At 37.1% G+C, this 23,829-nt stretch overlaps 1 protein-coding gene across 10 annotated transcripts in view; it reads left to right on the top strand.

Annotated features, from left to right (window-relative positions):
* RELCH (RAB11 binding and LisH domain, coiled-coil and HEAT repeat containing) overlaps positions 1-3,705 on the top strand; it is a 120,614-nt gene extending 116,909 nt beyond the window's left edge. For all 10 annotated transcript variants that reach the window (XM_050768084.1, XM_050768083.1, XM_050768082.1 and 7 more), the window contains one exon: positions 2,003-3,705. In XM_050768084.1, the coding sequence (XP_050624041.1) occupies positions 2,003-2,123 (121 nt within the window). In that variant the 3' untranslated portion in view covers positions 2,124-3,705. The remainder of the gene's footprint in view (positions 1-2,002) is intronic.
* The last annotated feature ends 20,124 nt before the right edge of the window (positions 3,706-23,829 follow it).

Genomic DNA, 23,829 nt, shown 5'->3' with positions numbered 1-23,829 from the left:
AATATTCTTCATTCCTTTCATTTTTACCTCTTAAAGTTTCCAGACTCCTTAACATCATGGTTGGCCTCCTCTTAGAATATCATTAAAACTTGATATCTCAACTATGGTCTGACCATACATCCCCTTTTTCTAGATGTAAATGTAAATCATACTTATCTTTTAACTTACACTGAGTTTTCTACAGAAAGGAAGAGCACTGAAAAGCTAGAATGTTAAGGAAAGGCACCACAGGACTTCAGCTGGGCTTTGAAAGATGGGTAGGCAATGGATAGAAAGATTTAAGAGTGATTGAACAGTAGGCTGGACAAACCTGACTGCAGGGGGTCAAAGAGATAGTCAGTGACAGGGGTGTGGAAAAACAAGAAATAGATTGCTACGTTTCTTGAATGCGGAGCACATTCCATCTTGTAGGTGGTGTGTAAGCATTAAAGATTTTTGAGCTAAGATGTGATATCAAGAAGTGACTTATAGAAGTTAATCTGATTATTAAAGATAGAAGACTGTTGGAATTCACTGAGTTGTGAAGTATTAGCCATGGAAGTAAAAAGAAACAGTAGAGGAGACGCTTCAAAGAATAAGGTCACAGGACTTGTGTTTGGTTTGAAATAGAAGTAGAAGGAGCTACTAAATTCACTGTTAGAACAGAGGAAAATAGTAGAACCACTGGCAAAAGTGGGGGGGAATTAAAATGGGGAGTTATTTCTAAAGTTAGGGTGTGAACAAAAGCTTGAGATGTTGGCTTTATCTAGCCAATAATAGTAATGTGGGACTGACCGTCAGGAAAAGGGATGCAATTCAATTTGAAACTTTGAGAGTAAGTTTTATAATTGAAGAATCAAGAGCCAAATACCAAACCTTAGGGAAGATTACTTTGTGGGAAGAGAAGCAGCAGGAAAGAGAACCCATTGGTGTACTGTCAGAAGAGCAATGTGAAGAATATTTTCAAGATGGGAGTTGTGGTTTGGTTTTTAACTTGAGTAATTCACAGTGCACACCCTTATAGACTACATAGACCCAGGTGCCCTCCGTGGCAGGACACACCTCATGCAGTAGATTCAACAGACATGTTGAGCACCTTCAGCTTGCCACATGTTGTCTTTGACATGTTCAAACACATTATCTTACTTAATCCTCAGAATTCTTTACAACAGAAATCACAAGCTGTGTTTTACAGATGAGGAAACTGAGTCAGAGAGATCTAAACCATCTTGGCCAAAGCCACAAGGCAATAAACTGGATTCCAAATCTATTACAGGACAGTTGTCAGGTCATTGAAAAATTGTGCTTGATCATTATTCTGTTTCTGTTCAGTACTATGATAAATTAGCAATCTTTAGTGGTCATTTAGATTGTGTTTATTCCCTACACAGTAGGTTGGTGAAAAAGAAGAAATGGATTTGAAACTGTTGATTGAAATCAGTGCAACTGGCAATTCAGGACACCCCCCGAAAAAAGGAATATCCCCCCAAAAAGGAATATACCACAGGATTATCATCAGCACAGCACAAAACATCATTGCAATTTAGTTTACTCATTTGTGAAAATACTGATAATATTTATCTTCCAGGATTGCTGTAAGAATTAAATGAAGTGATAAAGAATAACTACTAACAATTATATCATGCTATTATGTGCCTAGCACTATACTGAGCACTTTACAGTTGTATTAATATAATCATAATAACCCTAGGAGGCAGATACTAGAATCCTCCTCGTTTTACATATAAGATTAAATAATTTACCCAAGCTGGTAAACAGAGCCAAGATTCAGTCCAGTCCCAGACTTGTTCCTAACCACTACACGTACTGCTTCCTCTACTATAGATAACAAACATGAAAGCTGCTAACCTAGGATGGCGTATACAAACTACCCTCCATAAATATTAGTTTCCCTTTTGTGACGCCAATTCAGAGTGTGTTCGTTAATGATATGCTGCTAAAGAAATGAAAAATTGTTATTTTTTTATGTTGCTTTACATGAATTTTAAATTTTCTTTCCTAGCTCAATGTCAATTGCTGCAAGCTTAGTGAGTGAAGATACAAAGACCAAGTTTTTGAACAAAATGGGCCAGTTGACAACATCAGGTGCCATGTTGGCCAATGTGTTTCAGAGAAAGAAGTAGAAGCAGGAAGGAAGCCCCCAGTAAACACTAAGATGGACCTCAAGCCGACTGGTTCCTTGTACTTGAAGTACTTGCCTTTTTTATTTCCTCAGTTTTATGTTCTTGCATTATAATTTTATCCTAACCTCCAAAGATATTTGCACTGCTTTTAATTACTGCTGTATATTTGTTGATTTTGGAGTTACAACTGTGGTGATAGAAAATTGAGTTGATGGTCTGTACCAAGTCCCTTGTCTATGTTCTTGTCTTTCAGAATAATTTTTATATAAATATATATATAGTGAAGAAGTTTTTTTTAATTTTTGGATGGGATATTCGCAAATATCTGTATTATACACTAAGCTATTACAATGGTACTTAAAATAATGTAAATTTGAAGTCATTGTTATAAAATAATAAAGTGGAGATTACTTAAGTATTTAAATTATGAAAGAATAATGCAGACTTTTTATTGTTTCTTAACTGACTAGAAAGAGCCACCAGCATTACTCTGTGCCTTTTGGACATCAGTTTGTGTGTTCTGTAGGAATTGTGTGCATTCCATTCACACAGTATTTCTTTAGGATGCTGTGATGATTTGAATTACAAATCCTACAGTAAATAGCTAAAGATGAAACCTTCATTTCAGAACTCTCATGAATATTTTTTAAGTGCTATTTAAACCTCCCCAGCACTTAGATGCATATAATGGACTTACCTGAGGAAAGACAGCACATAGGCATGGGGAGAGGTAACCAAGGTGAATTTTACAAACTGGTGTGTAATAGATTTAAATGCTCAAAAATAAATGTAACTGAGAAGAGTTAATAATTGTGAGATTTTTCCCAAATTGAGATACAGAAGAAAATATAGTTTGAATCTGAAATTTAACACTTAATTTATGTAAAACATTTTATTTAAGATATTTTCTAATGATTTTAATTTTAGAGAGTACCTTTTCATTCTGTGTGTTACAGAGAAGTACTGAAAAGTTAAGGACACTTGGGGGCTACTTTTTTTCCCTCTAAAATAAAAAAAGACATTGGCTAAATTATAACTAGTTAGTTATCACCTTGTCCCTTAAAGTCAGTGACTTCCTGTGTTTGATGTATATTACATAGAGTCTTAAGTCGGTGTACAGTTCCACTGGAATTCGACAGTTGTCTATACAGTCACGCAACTTGAAGTAGAAAAGAGTGCTGGACATAAGAAGGGGGTGATTGGTTTGAGGGGTTAATGTGAGGCCTTTTTGAAAAATGAATATTTTGATAAAAAGAATTCTTGTTTTAGCACAGTTGATGCATATAGGTGATTCTCATATTTGTTGTATAAACTGGTTTAATACATTTGGAACATAGTTGGATTACATTCATTTCCTGGGAAAGCTAGCTTACCATACATTCAAGTTTATAAAACAACTTGCCATAGGCAAAGCCATTTAAAAAGTTCATTCTGAAATTATTTCATTTACCTACAGTGAAATAATTGTGAACCAAGTAGTCTTTCTGAAAACTGTTGGGTTCTAGGCATTCCTGAGAAATTGAAAGTGGCTACCTTTCATGTCAAAAATGTTGATCTGTTATAAATAAAATGTTTTTGCATATGTTTTTGTTTTGGTTTGGGCTATGTGTTTTACTTTCGTTTTGAAACACTATACTTTCTATTAAGCAAAAAAATGAGAAAAGCCTATGTTCATGAAAATATACCAATATTTTATAAATATAATTTATATAAATTACCTATTTTGGTTTACTTTTACTAAAAAGGGACGATGTTGCTATAAAACTAATACATTTCAGAAGTAACTGGAAGAATAATGTTTAAACTCTGATTTGCTTCCAACTATAGTAGAATATGTGTATGTTTGTTATCAGGTGAATGGATAGAATGTATTTTTATTGTGAACGTTTTTATTAATTAGTGAATATATTTAAGTTCTAATGTTTTTTTAAAAGGCAACAGTAGGCAAGATTCACAGTGTATTTCAAGTGAAAGTCTCTTTTCTTAAATATTTTAATATCATTAAGATTTCACGTTGTGGTTTTTGTTTTTTGTTTGTTTGTTTTTAGTAAAATACGTATTGTCTTTACAGACAAGACAGACACTAATCCCTGAGACTGAGATTTGGACTGAGTCCAAAATAGGGCATAAAACTCCCATACTCATTCCTTTTAAACAGAAGTAAACTTATGGTACAAGTTTGTAAGTGTTCAACTTAATGAAAAACTAAGTTTGCAAAGTAATGAAAAGCTAATTTAAAATTATATCTATGTTTCCAGAGTAATCCAGAGATTAAATTTTTTCAGAAATCCAGAAGTGCCATAATTACTAATTTAGCTGAATTCTTCCAGGAACAGTGCTTGAATGATGGCAGTATCTATCTCTATACATAGGTGTCTATGACCTTCATTGGTTTGCATTATTCACCCCTTTAGAGAGATTATTTTGTTAAACATCAAATTGATTTTCAACCTGAATGAAATTGTGAGTAATTTAAGTCATGCCATCCTCATTATCCATGGCTTTTAGGATATGTCAAGTACTATACACTATCATACTAATGGGGGTCTCAAGTCAAGGTGCCATCACATTCTTATTTTTAAAAAGTTGGTTCAAATAGTCTCTGTTAAAGTTTAGGGAGGTGAGATCAGTATGTGTTGAACTGTCTTTTCATCATCCCATTTTTCAAGACAACCTATTTTGGACCATTATTTGAACTCCAAGGATATAACTTTCTCTAGTTACTACCCTGCTGATCTTTGAACTGCAGTAGCTAACTACAGCTAACATTCTGTGCTGGTTATACTTTCTTAACTATTCTCTATGTAAAGAATGTACTAATTTTTTCAGTACATTAAAGAAAGTTACACTTTAGCTCTTCAATGTTACACTTAAAGAGCTTTGGGCTGTACACCGCGACTCACGTCTGTAATCCCAGCACTTTCGGAGGCCAAGGTGGCGAATCACCTGAGGTCAGGAGTTCAAGACCAGCTTGGCCAACGTGGTGAAACCCCACCTCTAAAAATACAAAAATTAGCGAAGCATGGTGACACAGGCCTGTAATCCCAGCTCCTGGGGAGGCTGAGACAGGAGAATCATTTGAACCTGGGAAGTGGAGATTGCAGTGAGCCGATATTGTGCCACTGCACCCTAGCCTGGTCCACAGAGCAAGACTCCATCTCAAAAGAAAAAAAAAAGAAAAGCTTTGTAATTAGCAATTCTAATTCATGAAATACTCCTGATTAGCCAGGTAACAAAATTCAGACTTCAAGGTTGGATGTTAATTCTCTTGTAAGAAAACTACGAAATAAATTTAGCCTTTTGTGTGAGTAGACATCTATTTCAAAGTTCTACTGTAACTTTACAGTGTGCTTGGTTTTGATACTATTTTTTTCAGTACATTAAAAAGAAATAGAGACTGTCCGGGCGTGGTGGCTCACGCCTGTAATCCCGTTTTTTTGGGAGGCTGAGGCGGGAAGATCACTTGAGGCCAGGAGTTCGAGACCAGCCTGACCAACATGGTGAAACCCTGTCTCTACTAAAAATACAAAATTAGCTGGGTATGGTGGCATGCACCTGTAATCCCAGCTACTCTGGAGTCTGAGGCAGGAGAATCAGTTGAACCCAGGAAGTGGAGGTTGCAGCAAGCTGAGATCGTGCCACTGCACTCTAGCCCGAGCAACAGAGTGAGACTCCATCTCTAAAAAAAAGAAAAAAAAAAATACAGACAAAGTACTAATCAAAAATAATGTATCAGGTAAGTTTCTGCATATTGGTAAAATAATTGGATTTTAGACGTTCTTCATACTACATAAGAATGTGTTCTGTAGACATTTTGTGTGTGAGCCTACACTATAATCACAGTCTCTAAGTGGCACATCTCATCACTCATATTTTTTCTTTGGGACCAAGAACAGGAAACTGTTTTGATTGTCTTTTTTGTGGTTTACTTAGCATGTTTAAGAAAAAAATCTTAAAACATCCTGTTCTCTGTAAGACCACACCAATCGTAAACTACATAACAGTTAATATAAACTTAACACTGCATCAAAAACAAATATATGTTATTTTGATAGTATATAAATAATATCTTCAGTTCAGTGTCATGAGGAATATGAACTATTTGCTTTTCTCCAGAGGCTTCAATAATCTGGGAAATTCTGTCCCCAGTGTATCTACACAGAGAACTATATTACTATTCTATTTCTTTTTATTCCATTACAGACTAATCCATCATATTTATTTCAGTTAGACCATTGCATGAATAGATTTCTGGAGGGACTTTAATGCAGTAAAATATATGTAGTTTATAAGCTGGCATTTTGTGTTGTGTGTTAATGTATATAAAATTCTTTGTCAGTGATGTTTTTAGGGTGTCATTTGTTGATAGTAATTTGCTTTTTATAATTTTAACAAACTGCTTCCCTCCTGGAAAGTAACCGTTTCTTGAATTGTTGGCATTTTAAACCTTAGATATTTTCAGGATATGCATCTTCAACAAAGCTGGAAATGTTACAGATCATCTCTTTATAAAATATACATTGCTGAGTAATATAAATCTAATAATTTCTCATTGACTTTATGATTTCATATGTGGTTTGTCTTCATTTCTGATCATTACTTGACAATTCTTTAAATTCTTAGCTTTCTCTGTTCATAAGCCTTCCCATCATGTATTAAATAATGAACCTTAAAGGTGAATATTTTCATAATGTAAATCATTTTCCGATTTATTTTTCATATGGATTTTCTAAATATGGTCACCTTTCTGTCAAATTATTTTCTTACCCCCAAAGAGCATGAAAATGTGTTCTCTATTCCTCACAGGACTTTATTTATGGAAATTACAGAATAATAAACCTGGAAGTGCTTTAGCACTTGAAGTAGTAGGAAAGTAGGAAATAAAAGTAAAATCCTAAGCCCCACAGCTGACTGAACAGACTCCTCTTGGCCAAGGGGACCCCAGAGAAACCTTCAAAACTAAGGTACCAGCATGACAGGATGGGAGGTCAGACACACCTCAGTATGCCTCTTCCTTATTAACCTTTAACCAGAATTCTTTCCTAAGGAGGATGCAGAAACCAGCTCTGGAAAACAAGAAACCAACAACTTATTCCTTTATTGCCTTTAGCGAATAGTCTGAGGCTGCTACTGGACGCCCCCTCCCTCTTTGCAGCCACCTCTTTGCAGTTTCAATGTGACCGCTCACTAATTTCACAATGCATCCCTTTCTGGAAACTGACCACCGTCTCCAGACAAGTTTTGGCCCACTTGAGGACGATGTGCAGTGAGGGTTTTGTGTCCTCTGCTTCACCTTTTGATGTCAGAGGGCCAAAAATGCCACCCTCAGGTCATGTTAATGTTGCCATTTTTTTTAACATGCTGTCCATGAAGAGACATGAAGCTTATATGTGCATGTTTCTCCTTTCATTAATATTCATGACTCCTCCTACAGCTTGTTGAAGTTGTATATGGCCAAGCCAGTCAACATCAATTCCTGTTCCCTTTACCCCTCCCTCAAAGTGCTTGCTCCTGGCTTCTGCCAGAGGCTATGCTTCCCAACCTGCAGGATGGCCAGCCTGGAGGCTGCCGCCCTTTATGAGAAAGGAAGTTCTTGTTTCCAAGTTTATGAACCTCATGATTCTTCACTTGACAAAAGTATTATGAAAAATTCAGAGTGGAGTTAAAATGTTTAAGTCACTGAATAACTAAAGCATGAATAAACATTGATAACCCTCTTCTCCATATTTTTGTTAGATCTCATGTTCCAGTAAGTAAATAGGTTACCACGCCAGGCATAATTGATGAAAAATTGCAGTAGAAGGCAGAAACCACTTTGATTGTTTCTTTTGCCTACTTTAACCTCTCTTTTAGAGTTTCTAACCTAGTAAAGACTAGCAAGGTTATTTTTTTTATTTACCAAAACTTGTGATAAAAATGAGTAGTCAACTTAAAATTTTCCATTACATAATTTATTTAGGTTTCTGAAAAATATTTTACCCTTTATAACTTCACTCATGTCTGTTCATATACATTTGATTCTCACAGAAACTGGCTTCCTTTGATATGTAATTTGAGTTTGTTGGCTCATTCCTTTAATCTTGCAACTAAACTTTTCATACTAGTGAGGAAAATCAGAATTGACATTTCTTGAAAATAAATAGCTCCTAGTGTTATCTTTAAAAAGAACCTCTACAGTTAACCATTGACCAATAATGAAAAAAGTTATAATCTAGGTTTCTTGCTAAAGCTATAAATGTGTTCAGATCTTAGGGGATAAATGCTACATATCAAATGTGGAGACCATTTTGTTTTCTTTGCTATACTACTCAAACCCTTACGGCATTTTTATTATTATCCTCAAGAAATCATGGAGAGGTGACTGAAGACTAGAGCTGGGCAAATGTGATTTTCAAAAATGAGAAGCCAATAGATTTTACGAAATATGGATTACCATTTGATTTTCAATCTAAATAAGTTCTTCAGGTGGGCCTTTTCTGACCACTCAATCTAAAGTAACCCCCTGTAATTCCCTCATATCACCTTGGATTTTCTTTTTTATGATTACTCTTACCAGTACTCATTTTCTTGTTTTGTTTTGGTCTCTTTTTCTCACTAGTCTCATCTCTGTGAGAGGAAATGATGTCTATTCATTTCAACCAGTGTCTTTTCAGTACTTAAAGAATGCCTTTTATATGCTAGGTGCTCAACAAACTTTGAATTAATGAATTATTGAACTTGATACCAATTCCATGCAAAATTGTCAACTAGATTAAAAGGATGGTTTGTGAGCATAATTAGACATCCTCCAAAGTCCCCCAAACTCATACTTGAGTTTGCTAAGACCACATGTCAAACTAATCCAATGTTCTTTCGACAGAGCTGTTATTGGTCAGGAGGCTGGTGTAGTATTGTGCATCTTGACCTCGGCAAGTATTTGAGTTTCTCATAATGTCCTTGTTTATATCTGAGGTAGAAAATGTGGGCTAAATAAGAGCGCAGATAAAGAGTGTACCATCTATGTGTGGCCTGAAAAGCTAGGCTGAGCTTATATTCATATCTGGCTCTCTGGCAGTACCCCTGATCAACAAGCCTCACCAAGTTTACCAAGGGATTTGTAAATGCAGAGAAGCCATTTTTTTTTTCAAAAGATGGTCAAGTAATTCATCATTCACCATATATTTATGGAGTACCTATTTTATGCGAGGCATAGGGATAGAGGGAATAAGACCAACACAGAGCCTACTTACAGAGCTTGCAAGCAGGCAAGAAAACAAATAGGTTGAGAGAGAAGGACTAAGGAGGATTTACTCTAATTAAGGTGATTATGGTTTACGTTGGAAGGCTTTGCTGAGGTGACATTTTACTTGATAACTAGGAAGAATAAGCTTTAACCATGTGAAATTAAGAAGGGGGGGGAAAGCAGTGTGTGCATAGACTACAAGGTGAAAAAATGTGCTGTGTTCAAGGAATTGGAGAAAAAAACAATATGGCTAGAGTGAGACAGTGTCAGAACATGAGATTGGAGAGAGGCATGTAGCTGGATCATATAGCACCTTGTACACTGTGGTTAGAAGTTAGAAAGGGAAGCCTTTGAATAGTTCAAGTAGTGAAATGATTGATCCAGTTCATATCATGGCTAGATATACTTATGCTATATAAGAATGTGTTGCAGAAGGTCAAGAGTAGAGGCTGAAGGCAGAAGCGAATACAGTAGTCCAGGCAAGAGATGATGGCTTACACGAAAGTGGAAGGAATAGGGCAGATTTGAGATATACTGTGAAAGTAGAATTGGCATGATAGATTGGATATGAAGAGTGAAGGAAAAGGAAAAACCAAGGATGTCACCTAGATTTTTGGCATGAATAACAATACATAATAGGTGATGACAGTAGTTACAAAGTGAAGTAAAGAACAATTTTGTCTTAGATGTATTAACTTTAAGATGTCTGGGAGTTGCCTGTGGAAATGTCAAGTAAGAAGTTAGCCAAATCTAGATCTCAAGAGAGGTCAGGACTGAAGATTATGGAGTCATCAGTATTTTGATAAACCCATGGAACTAGGTGAGATGGCCTGGGGAGAGAGTAACAGTGGAGAAGAGGATTCAAATCAACTCTGAGACACTCACATACTCGGGGATTAAGCAGAGCAAGGGGAACTACTGACGGAGTCGGAAGGAGTAAACAATCAGGTAGGAGGGAAACCAGGAGACAGTGGCATCATGGAAGCAAAGAGGGGAGCATTACAACAAAGGGGCCAATTAGCTCTATCAGTTGCCACTATCAGTCAAGATGGGAAGGATCTGAGACCCATTGGAAGATGAAAGTCACTGATGACTTCAGTACTAGTTTCAGTGGATTGGTGGAAATAGTCTGATTGGAATGAGTTAAGGAAAAAGAGTAGAGATAACAGCTCTTTCAAGAAATTTTGCCTTGGGCCAGGCATGGTGGCTCACACCTGTAATCCCAGCACTTTGGGAGGCCAAGGTGGGAGGATCACCTGAGGTCAGGAGTTTGAGACCAGCCTGTCTCAGGGTGAAACCCTGTGTCTGCTAACTATACAAAAATTGGCCAGGCTTCGTGGAGGGTGCCTGTAGTCCCAGCTACTTGGGAGGCTGAGGCATGAGAATCGCTTGAACCCGGGAGGCAGAGGTTGCAGTGAGCCAAGATCGTGCCACTGCACTCCAGCCTTAGTGACAGAGCAAGACTCCATCTCAAAAAAAAAAAAAAAAAAATTATTTGCCTTGAAGAGGAGCAGAAGTACTGGTAGCTAGAAGGGTCAAGAGAGAGTTTGCTTAGTTTTGTTCTGTAATGGGGGCAATTAAATGTTGTTCGTGCACTGATGAGAATAAGCTGGTAAAGTAGGAGAGCGTGGTGATGCAGCAGCAGCAATGGGCAATAACAGTGGAATCCTTGAGAAGGCAAGGGGGGTGAGCTTCGGAGCACAAGTGGAGGACTGGCTTCCAATGTAATGAGAGAAAGCGGAGAATAGATAGACTTGCAGGTAATTGGCAGATTTAGTGGTGGGAAGATTAGGGGGTTTCCATCTGATTCCTTCCATTTTCTCAGTGACGTATGAAGCAAAGACATTAGCGTGGCTGTATATGGAGAAGTATTGGAGGTTTGAGAAGAAGGAAGGTAGTAATGGTTGTCTTCAAGAATGGCCAAGTAGATTATAGAAGGAACTATAGGATTGCTGAGGAATTTTGAGAGCCCATTTGAAAACAGTAATTACGAATTTAATGAGAAGCCAGTTGGTACAATTGTTTTTACTTTTCTTGAGCCAGGATCAGCCATTCTGGAGCAGATGCAGAGAATAAAGTATAATCAGGGCTGGGGTTTTCCAGGTGTGTAAGATGAAGAGCAAGGACACAGCCATTAAAGGTGTTTGCAAAGGAAAGATTATAGTGATTGGCCATAGAATCTAAACCGGTATGGGGAAAATGAGATATTGGGGTAAATGTCGAGGGAAAAATTATGATGAGTGGGTCTCAATAAAGCCAAAAAACATGTTCTAGTGAGAATATGCAAGTAAAGTGAACTGGAAGGATACTTCCTTTGGAAGTAAAAATGAAAAGCAAATAAAGCTATTCTACCTATAGGCCCTAAGATAAAGACATTTTTGAGAACTCTTTTTTCTTCCATACTTTCTTTTTTTTGAGACGGAGTTTCACTCTTGTTGCCCAGGCTGGATTGCAGTGGTGTAATCTCTGCTCACTGCAACCTCTGCCTCCTGGGTTCAAGCAATTCTCCTGCCTCAGCCTCCCAAGTAGCTGGGATTACAGGCATGCACCACCACGCCCTGCTAATTTTTTGTATTTAATAGAGATGGGGGTTTCACCATGTTGGCCAGGCTGGTCTCGAACTCCTGACCTCAGGTGATCCTCCCTCCTTGGCCTCCCAAAGTGCTGGGATTATAGGCGTGAGCCACCACACCTGGCCTTTTCTTCCATATTTTCTACTTCTCTCAGTTGTTCTACTTTCTGGAATACTTCCTAGGCTTTATCTTTTAATTCTTGTATTGTGTTGTTTTCTTTTTTCTTTCTTTTGGCATTTATGTTTATTCCAAGAGCTCTACTATGTTCTCTGATACTCTCTTAGTAATCTGTTTTTGTTTCAAGGATGCAAAAACTGCTTTAATCTCCTTGAGGATATTAATTAAGATTATTTTTTATTTTCTAGCTTATTATCTGTTTCCTTCAGTGTTATTGTTCTATTTATTCATCATTTTATCTTTTGTAATGGACATTTCCTCAAACATCTGGTCACTTTTGGTTATTCATATTTAAAGGTGAAATAAGGCTGAGCACAGTAGCTTATGCCTGTAATCCTAACACTTTGGGAGGCCAAGACTGGCAGATTACTTGCACTCAGGAGTTTAAGACCAGCCTGGGCAAAATGACAAAACCCCATCTCTACAAAAAATACAAAAATTAGCCAGGCATGGTGGCACGTGCCTGTAGTCCCAGGTAGTCGGGAAGCTGAAGCAGGAGGATTGCATGAGCCCCAAAGGTCAAGGCTGCATTGAGCCGTGATCACACTACTGCAGCAACAGAGTGAGAACAAGTCTCCAAAAAACAAAAAAAAAAAAAGTGAAATAAGCTAATTGGGATCTTTCTGTATGAGATATTGGGAGAATATTCTCCATAGATGTCTAGTTTTTGCAGGTCTTACATGCAGAAGCATTAACTATCTTAGTGTAAGACTATCTCTTTAAGGATGCTTGTATAGCAAACAGCCTTAGAAGACAGAGATCGCATCTTACTCCAAAGCCAAGAACAAATTTGTTTTCTATACAGTATAATAATGTCTCCTGGGGCAAAGGTCAGGCAAGCTTACTGCCTATTATTAAAGACTCAGGTTCCCTAAGCTCATAGTTCCTCTCCTATAATGCATGTTCAGGCATCACATGCCCCTCTTTGCATTGCCCTGTAGGACTAGAGTTCAGGAAGCTGAAGAAAATGCTAACTAGTCTGGTTACTATGATTGCTATAAGTAACAAACTGTCTTTTGTCTCTGACCCAGGAGCCTTGTGTTGTCCGCCAACATCCATGAAACAGGCCAACTTGTTAGCTTGCAAGTTAGGGTAAAATCTCAGACCCTTCACAGTTCTTGACAGTGAGTAGGGCTTATCTTCCGGCAAGCTTCCCTGGTACTGAAGCCCAAGAGAAATCTCTCCCATGAGTCCTCATGAAATGTAATGGGCTTCTTCCTCAACAATAGCTGTATAATTTCTATAGTGAGCTTTAAACGATCATTTCCTACAGTGTCCCTCATTATAAATGAAGAATACCAAAGCTGAATTCAGGAAAGGAAATTCAGAAGTGATAAAGACCAATAGCCCAAGGACATTGCTCTCTGATCATTTGATTAAAGCCAAAATGTAGATGTGTATCTCATAGTCAAATAAGTTTGGGGAATGCTTCATGCTCTGGCCCACTTGCTCTTTCTTTTCTTTTCTTTCTTTCTTTCTTTCTTTCTTTCTTTCTTTCTTTCTTTCTTTCTTTCTTTCTTTCTCTCTCTTTCCTTCTTTCTTTCTTTTCTATCTCTTTCTTGTTTTTTTTTTTTTTTTTTTTTTTTTTTTTGGAGATAGAGTCTTGCTCTGTTGCCCAGGCTGGAGTTCAGCGGGGCGATCTTGGTTCACTGCAACCTCCGTCTCCCAGGTGGAAGCTTTCTCGTGCCTCAGCCTTCCTAGTAGCTGGGACTACAGGCAAGTGCCACAATGCCTGGCTAATTTTTTGTATTTTTAGTAAAGATGGGGTTTTGCCATGTAGATCAGGCTAGTCTTGAACTCCTGGCCTCAAGTGATCACCTGCTTCAGCCCCCCAAACTACTGAGATTACAGGCAAAAGCCACCATTCCTGGCCTAGCCCTTTCTTTTCTAAAATGCACATCAGCACATTCAAGATTGTGAGAATTTCTTCTCAGCAAAAAAAAAAAAAAAAGTATTTAACTTTAGCCTTTCTGTATTTTACGAAAGAACTTCTTTTTTAATGTCTCCTTCACTCATATTTCAACAAAGAAGTTTTCTAGGTGTACACTGGGAGACACTGATCAGATGGGACTTCGAGGATTTTTTTTATGAATGTTATTTCCTACCACCAAATTCTTAAAAGGAGTTGGATGATACAGTTTAAGAATATATTATTTGTCAAGCAACGAGGAATACAGATGTTCTGTGTGTATTGAAATCTAAAGGCACTTCTCTATTTTTTGAGGAGGTTGACATTTTCTTTTGAACCTTTAGGAACCTAGTCATGATATTCAACCTAATTTGAAAAGAATGCCACCACCCACTGTATAGAAGTACACTTAAAGAGAACCTAAGGGAGCAATATTTACTATTTATTGCATTAGTAACATGTAGCGTTACTGAGCATATGGTTGTTGGGTACTTGACATATTTATACATTATCTTTAATCCTTGTACTAACTCTACTAGATAAGTATTATTTTTCAGTGAGGAAACTAATGTTAGGTAGCCTGCCTTAGGATGTAAATAGAGCTGAGATGCTTTCCCAAAGAGAAATAGGATAGAATCCTTATTCCAAATCAATATTTTTACTTGCACCCCCAATCACTGCATGAAGAAGAAGGCCAAAGCAATGGGTAGAACCATATTTGCCGCCAGACAAACTGTGTGTTTGTTCCACCATAATGACAAATGACCATTTCAGCTTCAAAATTGTATGCATGCTATAGAACGGTTGGGTAGAAAAACTATTTCCATAAAGTGCCAGATGGTAAATATTTTGAGCTTTGTTGGCTATAAAATTATTCAGCTCTGTCACTGTAGTGCAGAAACAACCAGATATGGTAAGTAAACAAATGGGCATAGCTATGTTCCAATAAAACTTGATTTACAGAAACAGGCAATGGGCCAGATTTAGCCCACGGGCTATAGTTTGCTCACCCCTGCTCCAGTACTGCTCCAGTACATTAAGGCACTAATTTTAGCCTGAAAGGTTTGAAAGTAAGTGTTACTGGTCACCTATCACAATCATTTTTTTCAAAAAGCAACAGCTCAATAGGAAGCCCTCTGAACCAAAAAATATCATCTTCCTTTTCTTTCTCTACTCTCTTTTTTTTTTTTTTAAGAGACAGCATCTCACTCTGTTGCCCAGGCTGGAGTGCAGTAGTGCAATCATAGCTCACTGCAGTCTGAAACTCCTAGGCTCAAGTGATCTTCCCAAGTCAGCCTCCTGAGTAGCTGGGACTACAGGCATGCACTGCCATGCTCAGCTAATTTTTTGTAGAGACGATCTCACTATATTGCCCAGGCTGGTCTCAAACTCCTGGCCTCAAGTGATCCTCCAGCTTCAGCCTCTCAAAGTGCTCGGGTTATAGGCATGAGCCCCCAGGCCTGGCCTGATAATTTTCCTTTATAGATTATTTGATATTATTTTATATCCAAATTTCACTTTCAACTGTGGCAAATCTGTTTCTTTCAAGTTAACCTTCCTGCTGAGCACAACGAGAAAATCTGGACAAAATATGAAAAATAGGTTAAAAGGTGCTCAAGAGCTCTCCAGGAAGAAAGGACTTGTAGGTCTAAGACCCTGTAGTTAAAGGGAGGCCAGAGACATGAACTCAATATTTCCCCTGGGGTCGGTTGCTGATTTGAGGGGAGGATGAAAATCTATGTGGAGCTTCCAGTCATCTCATAAGCCTACTGAATATGTTCTGTGACCACAGTGGAATTAAGTTATAAATCAATAACAAAAAAGCTACTAGAAAATACCAAATGTTGGAAATATAAGCAATGTACTTCTAAAATAAACCACAGGTTAAGGAAGAAATGACAATGGAAACTAGAAAACTTATTTATTAAATAATAAAAATATCAAACTTGTGAGACGATACTGAGCTAAAGCCATGCTTAGAGAGAAATGTACATACAGCCTTAAATACATAGATGCAAAAAGAAGAAAGGCTTAAGATCAATTATCATCCCGCATTTTGGGAGGCTGAGGTGGTTGGATCACCTGAGATCAGGAGTTCAAAGCCTGACCAACATTGTGAAACCCCATCTCTACTAAAAATACCAAAAAATAGCCAGATGTGGTGGCACATGCCTGTAATCCCAGCTTTCGGGAGGCTGAGCCAGGAGAATCACTTGAACCCGGGAGGTGGAGGTTGCAGTGAGCCAAGACCGCGCCACTGAACTCCAGCTTGGCGACAGAGCTAGACTCCGTCTCAAAAAATAAACAAATACAAAAAGATCAATTATCTAACGTTCATTTCAAGAAATTTGAAATCAGCAAAGTAAGCTGAAATAAAGAAGCAGTACAGATTAGATATTAGTGAAATAAAAAACTCAAACACACAGTACAGATCAACAAAGCTAAGAATTCTATTCTAGCTAAACTAATAAAATTAATTAAGCCTACCAAGACTTAGCAAGAAAAAGAAAAGGCATAAATTACCAATATGACAGATGAAAAAAAAAATCTACAAATCCCAATATATTCAAAATACAATACGAAGATATTATGAATAACTTTATACATTTGAAAGTTTAGATGGAATGGATATTATATTTTGAAAATATTCCTACGTTTACAAAAAAGGAAAACTACTTACCAGAACTAACACAAGGAAAAATGTAAAATCTGAGTAGTTCTATATCTAGTAAAGAAATTGAATTTGTAATTTTAAACCATGCCACAAAGAAAAAATAATGCTCAGATAGCTTCATTAGTGAATTCTACCAAGTATTTAAGGAAAAAAATAGTACCATTCTTGTACACACTTTCAAAGCATTCCATATATTCCACAGTCCTGGCCAGCAAATCCCTCACTTCAAAACCCGACAAGATCCAATTCAGAAGGAAAGTAACAGGCCAATCTCATGAACACAGATATAAAAACTCCTAAACTAAATATTAGCAATCTGAATCCAACAATGTCCAAAAAGAATAAAACAACTTTACTATGTTGAATTTATTAAAGATATTCAAGGTTGATTTAACATTCAAAAATCACCATATTAACTGAACAAATATGATCATCTCAATAAATGCAGTAAAAACACTTGATAAAATTCAAAATCTATTTATAAAAAAAAACCTCAGCAAATTAACAATAGAAACTTCCTTACTTTGATATAAGGATTATTAGCTACAAAAAACTACCTGTAGCAAACATCATACTTCAGAGTAAAATACAGAATTAGGAATGAGTCAAGGATACTTGCTGTCACCACTTTTATTCAACTTTGTCCTAGAGACCTTGTTCAGTGCAACAAGGCAAGCAAAAGAAATAAAAGCTACAGGAACTGGAAAAGGAGAAATAAGACTGTTGTTATTTACACACAACACAATTGTGTACACAAAAGTATCTTTTTAGAATGTACAGATAAAGGCTAGGCATGGTGGCTCACGCCTATAATGCCAGCACTTCGGGAGGCCAAGGTGGGAGGATTGCTTGGGCCCAGGAGTTTGAGACCAGCCTGGGCAACATTGTAAGACTTCTGTCTCCAAAAAATTTTAAAATTAGTCAGGTGTGGTAGCACACACCTATGGTCCCAGTTAGGAGGCTGGTGTGGAAGGATCATTTGATCCTCAGATGTTTGAGGTCGCAGTGAGCCATGATCGCACCACTGCACTCCAGCCTGGGCAATTGAATGAGACCCTGTCTCTAAAAAGAAAAAAAAAAAAAAGATTAAAAAGAAAATCCACAGAGCAGGAGAATATATTTGTAATACATACAACCAACAAAGAAATCATATCCTTATTATACAAAGAATTCCCACAAATTCATAAGGAGGACAAGAACCGAACAAAAAATGGGCAAAAGACTTGAATCAACACTTCACAGAAGAGGATAACCCAATGGCCAATAAATATATGAAAAGACACAGGAAATAAAATGATACTAATGATACATCATTAGGTGTAATGTTACATTATTACAATGATGCATCATTTATAATGATATATCATTAAAATGAAATAATAATATTCTACACCTACTTAGAGAAGCCAAACTTTAAAAGTCTGATAATATCAGATGTTGACCAGGATGTGGAGCAGGTACAACTCTTCAGACATTTCTAGTGGGAGTGGAATTTGTACAACCACATTGGAAAATTGGCAGTACCTACTAAAATTGAACTAAGCCTCCATATGACCTAGCAAAACATGCATTTCCATAGAAATGCCTACATATATTCACCAAAAAGCATCCATAAATGCTCATAGCATTATTCATGAGAGCCCAAAACTGTAAATAATCTTAATATCCTTCATCAGCAAAATGAAGAATACATTGTGATACATTCATCCAGTGCAACACTATCCAGTAGTAACAGGAATGAATCTCATAAAATATTAAATAAAAGCCATATGCACAATACTACATACTACAGTATAGACTTTATGAAGTTCAAAAGCAGACAAAACTAATTCATGATATTATAATTTAATCTACAAGGATGAAGGATACTGACTCAAGTGAGCATAAATGGGTTTTGAGGGTGCTGGTCATGTTCTACTTTGGCTGGCTATATGTATGTTTTCATTTTCTGATGATTCAGCAAGCTTTACACTTTGTGTGTTATACTTCCAATAAAAAAAATTATTTAAAAAAACAATTCTATCTCAACCTAGATAGCAGCATCAGTTGCCTATTAAGGACAGTCTGAACCTGACCAGTCTGAAGGTAGAACTTTGCCGTCAGCCTATAGGATAACGCCGTGCTTCTGTTCATGGATAAGGTGTGTACAGCCATGTCCTCCAAATGTGGCATAAGATAGAGTTAAAAAAAAAAAAAGGAAACAAAGGAGATGCAAATTATGTCCCTGTTTCCTCTTGATACTACTTTATCTGTAACAAAAAACCCAAAAAGTATGTGATAACTACTAATATTAGTCGTACAGTTTAGAAATTCATGTATTTTGAATACCAAATCTGCACAACTAAAGAAATTATTGTCTACCAAAGTGAGGCAAGACAGGTGTCATGTATACAGTTTAAAAGTTTTCATGTTATGTTTGGGTACTATTAGGGGATAGTATTGCACCTTGATTAATCTCTGAGTCAACACTAATTTATCATTGGTTTACCTTTGTAAAAAAAAAAAAAATATATATATATATATATATATATATCTTACTACCAGGAGATATGAGAGGAAAAACAAAACATTACAGGGTGGTTGCTGGGTGTAGTAATCAAGCTTGTAATCCCAGCACTTTGGGAGGCCAAGGCAGGCAGATCACCGGAGGTCAGGAATTTGAGACCAGCCTGGCCAACATGGTAAAACCCCATCTCTACTAAAAATATAAAAATTAGCTGGGCTGGTGGCGCACACCTGTAATCCCAGCTACTCGGGCTGAGGCAGGATAATCACTTGAACCCAGGAGGTGAGGTTGCAGTGAGCTGAGATCGCACCATTGCACTCCAGCCTGGGAGATAAGAGCGAGACTGCATCTCAAAAAAAAAAAAAAAAGGCCAGGTGCAGTGGCTCACGCCTGTAATCCCATCACTTTGGGAGGTGGAGGCAGGCAGATCACTAGGTTAAGAGATCAAGACCATCCTGGCCAACATCATGAAACCCCGTCTCTACTAAAAATACAAAAAATTAGCTGGGTATGGTGGTTTGTGCCTGTAGTCCCAGCTACATGGGAGGCTGAGGCAGGAGAATCGCTTGAACGCAGGAGGTGGAAGTTGCAGTGTGCCAATATCATGCCACTGCACTCCAGCCTTGGAGACAAAAGCGAGACTCCATCCAAAAAAAAAAAAAAAAAATTACAGGTAGGTAATAAAAACATGTTTATTCATTAATAAGTTTTCACTATATGAAAGATTCGTAAAGTCTTACATTTGCGTAATTACGTCTTTTATGCATTCTCTCTAGCTCTACATACAGTAACAGCAACTATTTATATAGCATCACATGAAAAAAGGTACGTAAACTGATTAATTCTTGTTCTGGCTGAGATTGATAAGCATTTCATTAACAAGATTGTGCCTATGTTTTCTGGTGCTTAAATGAAGACCTGTTAAAATGTAAGATAATCCTTGCAAGCCATCCACTAGACACACAAATTATGGCTACATTTTTATTTTACTTTTTTAATTCTGAAAACCAAAGAGTTCGTGCAGAATTGAGAAGTGGGGATTTCCAGCATGAGGTGCACACTATCCATGTAGAAGAGTTTTCATATCAATCTATGATTCCCGAATAGGTATAATGTGCTCTTTTTTCCCCAGAGACAAATCAGAAAGTTCACTGTCAGCTGAATGGAAATGGAAAACATTTAGCTTTAATAAATATTAAAGCATCTATTGTTTAAAACATATTTTTATATTTGTTACACATAACCAAAATTTAATTGTATATGTGCTTATAACTCTGTGTATGTGTGTGTGTGTGTGTGTGTGTGTGTGTTGAGACACAGTCTCGTTCTGTTGCCCAGGCTGGAGTGCAGTGGCACAATCTCGGCTCACTGCAACCTCCGCCTGCTGGGTGCAGGCAATTTTTGTGCCTCAGTCTTCCGAGTAGCTGGGATTACAGGCATGCACTACCACGTCTGGCTAATCTTTGTATTTTTAGTAGAGACGGGGTTGCACCATGTTGGCCAGGCTGGTCTCCAACTCCTGACCTCAAGTGATCCACCCACCTTGGCCTCCCAAGTGCTGGGGTCACAGGCGTGGGCCACCATACCTGGCCAAATGTTGTTTTTTAAAATCACAAACAACATTGAAACTAGTTTTTGCAAACGAGAACAATCACCTTAGCTATAATGTGTTTATTCTTCAGTGAATATAGAAAAACAGTATTTGAGATCAATGACTTCCATGTTTCTCATAATAATGCTCTGTGTATAGGAAAGATAACATCCTCAAGCCTATTGTATTGGATTTTATTATCAGATTGTATTAGACATTAATATTTATAAAATATTGGAATTATTTGAGCGATAGTTCTGTCGAGATATCTTTAAGAGTAATTTAATTTTAAGAAGTTTTACATTCTTAGTAGATTTCATGTGTTAGCATAGGGCATTCTGCTGTTCAAAAGCGCTTCCAAAATCAGCACACTCACCTCTGGGGCTTTCCAAGCAGAAGTTTCCAGTCCCCTACTCTTCTTAGAAAATAGAAGGGGGTCATGTTGGAAGCGCGCCAGGAGTAAGGCTTGGTATTTTTCATGAAGTGCCACAGTGAAAGTACCTTCTCCCACAAGTCAGTTCCTTTTAGCAAAATCATAATCTCATCTAGCTTTCCTAACCATGCTTCTTCCAGAAAACCTGTCTCCTCATTGAAGATGGCGACATGCTAGATTATTCAGTATTATTTTGTCTGTGCTTGTGACCTTTCCTGTACTTACCTCATTTAGAGTTTTAACATCTATTTACCAAGTTTACACAACTGCCAGTTAAAAATGCAAAAGTGCATTTTCCTCAATGTAAATAGTTTAGACACATCCAAAATAAAAGTGTGAGTTTCTCCTTTTCCTTCTGCCACTCACCTGATGTTAAAAATGTGGTGCTTAGTGAGGCAAGACTCCCACTCCCGAGTCAGAGAACCAGGATTGGAATCACAGCTCTGCCACTTATTGGCAAGTGACTCCAGGTAAGTTTTTATTTTCACTGTGCTTCAGTATCCTCATTTGTAAAATGGGAGTAATAATAGTATACTTCACATGTCTGTTGTGAGGATTAAGTAGATTTTTAAGTGTGAATATGCTCTTAGTGTTTCCTATTATCCTTTCTAGAAACTTTCTTTGCTTATATAGATAAAATCATGTTTACGGTTCTTTACATACATGGGATGATATTGCTCTGTAACTTACTTCTTTTACTTAATAATCATGAACATCTTTCCAAAACTACATAATGTTCTTAAGTAGCTGCATTATATTCAAAACTGTGATGGGCAATAATACCTTCCACCATTTGTATATTAACAGATATTCACATTTTTTTCTTTTTCTTTTTGTGGTTTTTCAAAAATGCTATACTAAACATTCTTTTGTCTCTTTCTTTATGTATTGATATGTTTGATTCCCAGATACAGAATTGCTTCATCAAATGATATTTGCAATTTTTAATTTTTAAAATCAACACTGCCAGTCACTTTCTGAAAAGCACAAAAGCAACTGAGCAGTGCACCAATTAGGCTGTACAGTAGGGAATTTAAAAGTCAGCCAAGTAGTGTGACTACAATAGCACAAAGGGAGGGAGGAAGAAAGTGGCAGAATTTTATCTGAAGGTAGACTGTGATAAATTATGGATGTGCATTGTAAACCCAGAGCTGCCACCAAAATAATAAAACAAGGATGCATATAAAATAAACTAACATGAAGAGAAAACAGAATCCTAAAAATGCTCAAACTGAAAGAAAGTAGGAAAAGAGGGGAAAAAAGGAACAAATAGAAAAATGGATGAAAAAAATAGAAAAATAGCACAATGGTAGACTTAAACGTCACCATATCTATAATCGCATTAAATGTGAACAATCTAAACACTCCAATCAAAAGGCAGAGATTGTCAAAATAGGTAAAAGGTGAAAAAAGCCAATTGTATGCTGTCACTTTAAATGATATAGATAAATTAAAAGTAAAAAGATAGAAAGAGATATATCATATAAATGCTATTCATAAGAAAGGTGAAATGGCTATATAATTAATATAAAAATGGACATGAGAATTTGATTTTACCACCAATCAAGGAAGACACATAACAATGATAAAAGTCTCAATTCATCAGGAAGACATAATAATTCTAAATGTTTATACCTCTAAGTAGAGCTTCAAGAATATGAAAAAACTGACAGAAATAAAAGGAAAAATAGACAAATCCAGTTATTGTTGGAAATTTCCACACTTTTTCTCAGAACAAGTAACAGAAAATCAGTATAGGTATTTCAACCTATTTGACCTAATTGACACTCATAAAATTCTTTACTGACAACAGCAAAATACATAGCTTTTTCAAGTGCACATGGAATTTTGACCAAGATATACCATGTGCTGGGCTAAAAGTAAGGCAAGTGAATAGTTCTGGCAATCCAGGAATTCAAAACAGGTTATATTCTATTGGCATGGGACAAGTATCTTCATATAAACAGTTACCTTATGATATGGTTTGGCTCTGTCCCCACCCCAAATCTCATCTTGAATTCCCATGCGTTGTGGGAGGGACCTGGTGGGAGGTAATTGAATCATGGTTGCAGGTCTTTCCCGTGCTGTTCTTGTGAAGTGAGTAAGTATCATGAGATCTGACGGTTTTAAAAACCGGAGTTTCCTTGCACAAGCTCTCTCTTTGCCTGCTGCTATCCATGTAAGATGTGACTTGCTCCTCCTTGCCTTTCACCATGATTGTGAGGCCTCCCCAGCCACGTGGAACTGTAAGTCCATTAAACCTCTTTCTTTTGTAAATTGCCCAGTCTTGGGTATGTCTTTATCAGCAGCATGAAAACAGACTAATACACGATACAAAGGAGGAATTATACGTATGGATCCAACATCAACCTAGAATGTGAGGAAAAACACAATCCTAAGCAAGTAATGACAAAAGCAATAGGATGCTATGGAGATGGAGCAGGAACCCATCTTAGGAGCCTGTGGAGCACCCCTAAGCATGGAAATAAAGGAAAATCTTGAGTTCCTTCAAGGGAAATTCCAGGTACCTAGCTAGCTCTAAGAAGTAAATAAGCAACTTGATAAGCAAGAAGGTAATTGTAGCTTAAAACAATAACCAAGGAAGTTAGATTCCCTATAGA

Source organism: Macaca thibetana, chromosome 18 (genome assembly GCF_024542745.1).
Source record: "Macaca thibetana thibetana isolate TM-01 chromosome 18, ASM2454274v1, whole genome shotgun sequence".
NCBI lineage: Eukaryota > Metazoa > Chordata > Mammalia > Primates > Cercopithecidae > Macaca > Macaca thibetana.
The sequence above is the reverse complement of the archived record's forward strand: the minus strand, read 5'-3'. Positions and strand labels throughout refer to the sequence as shown.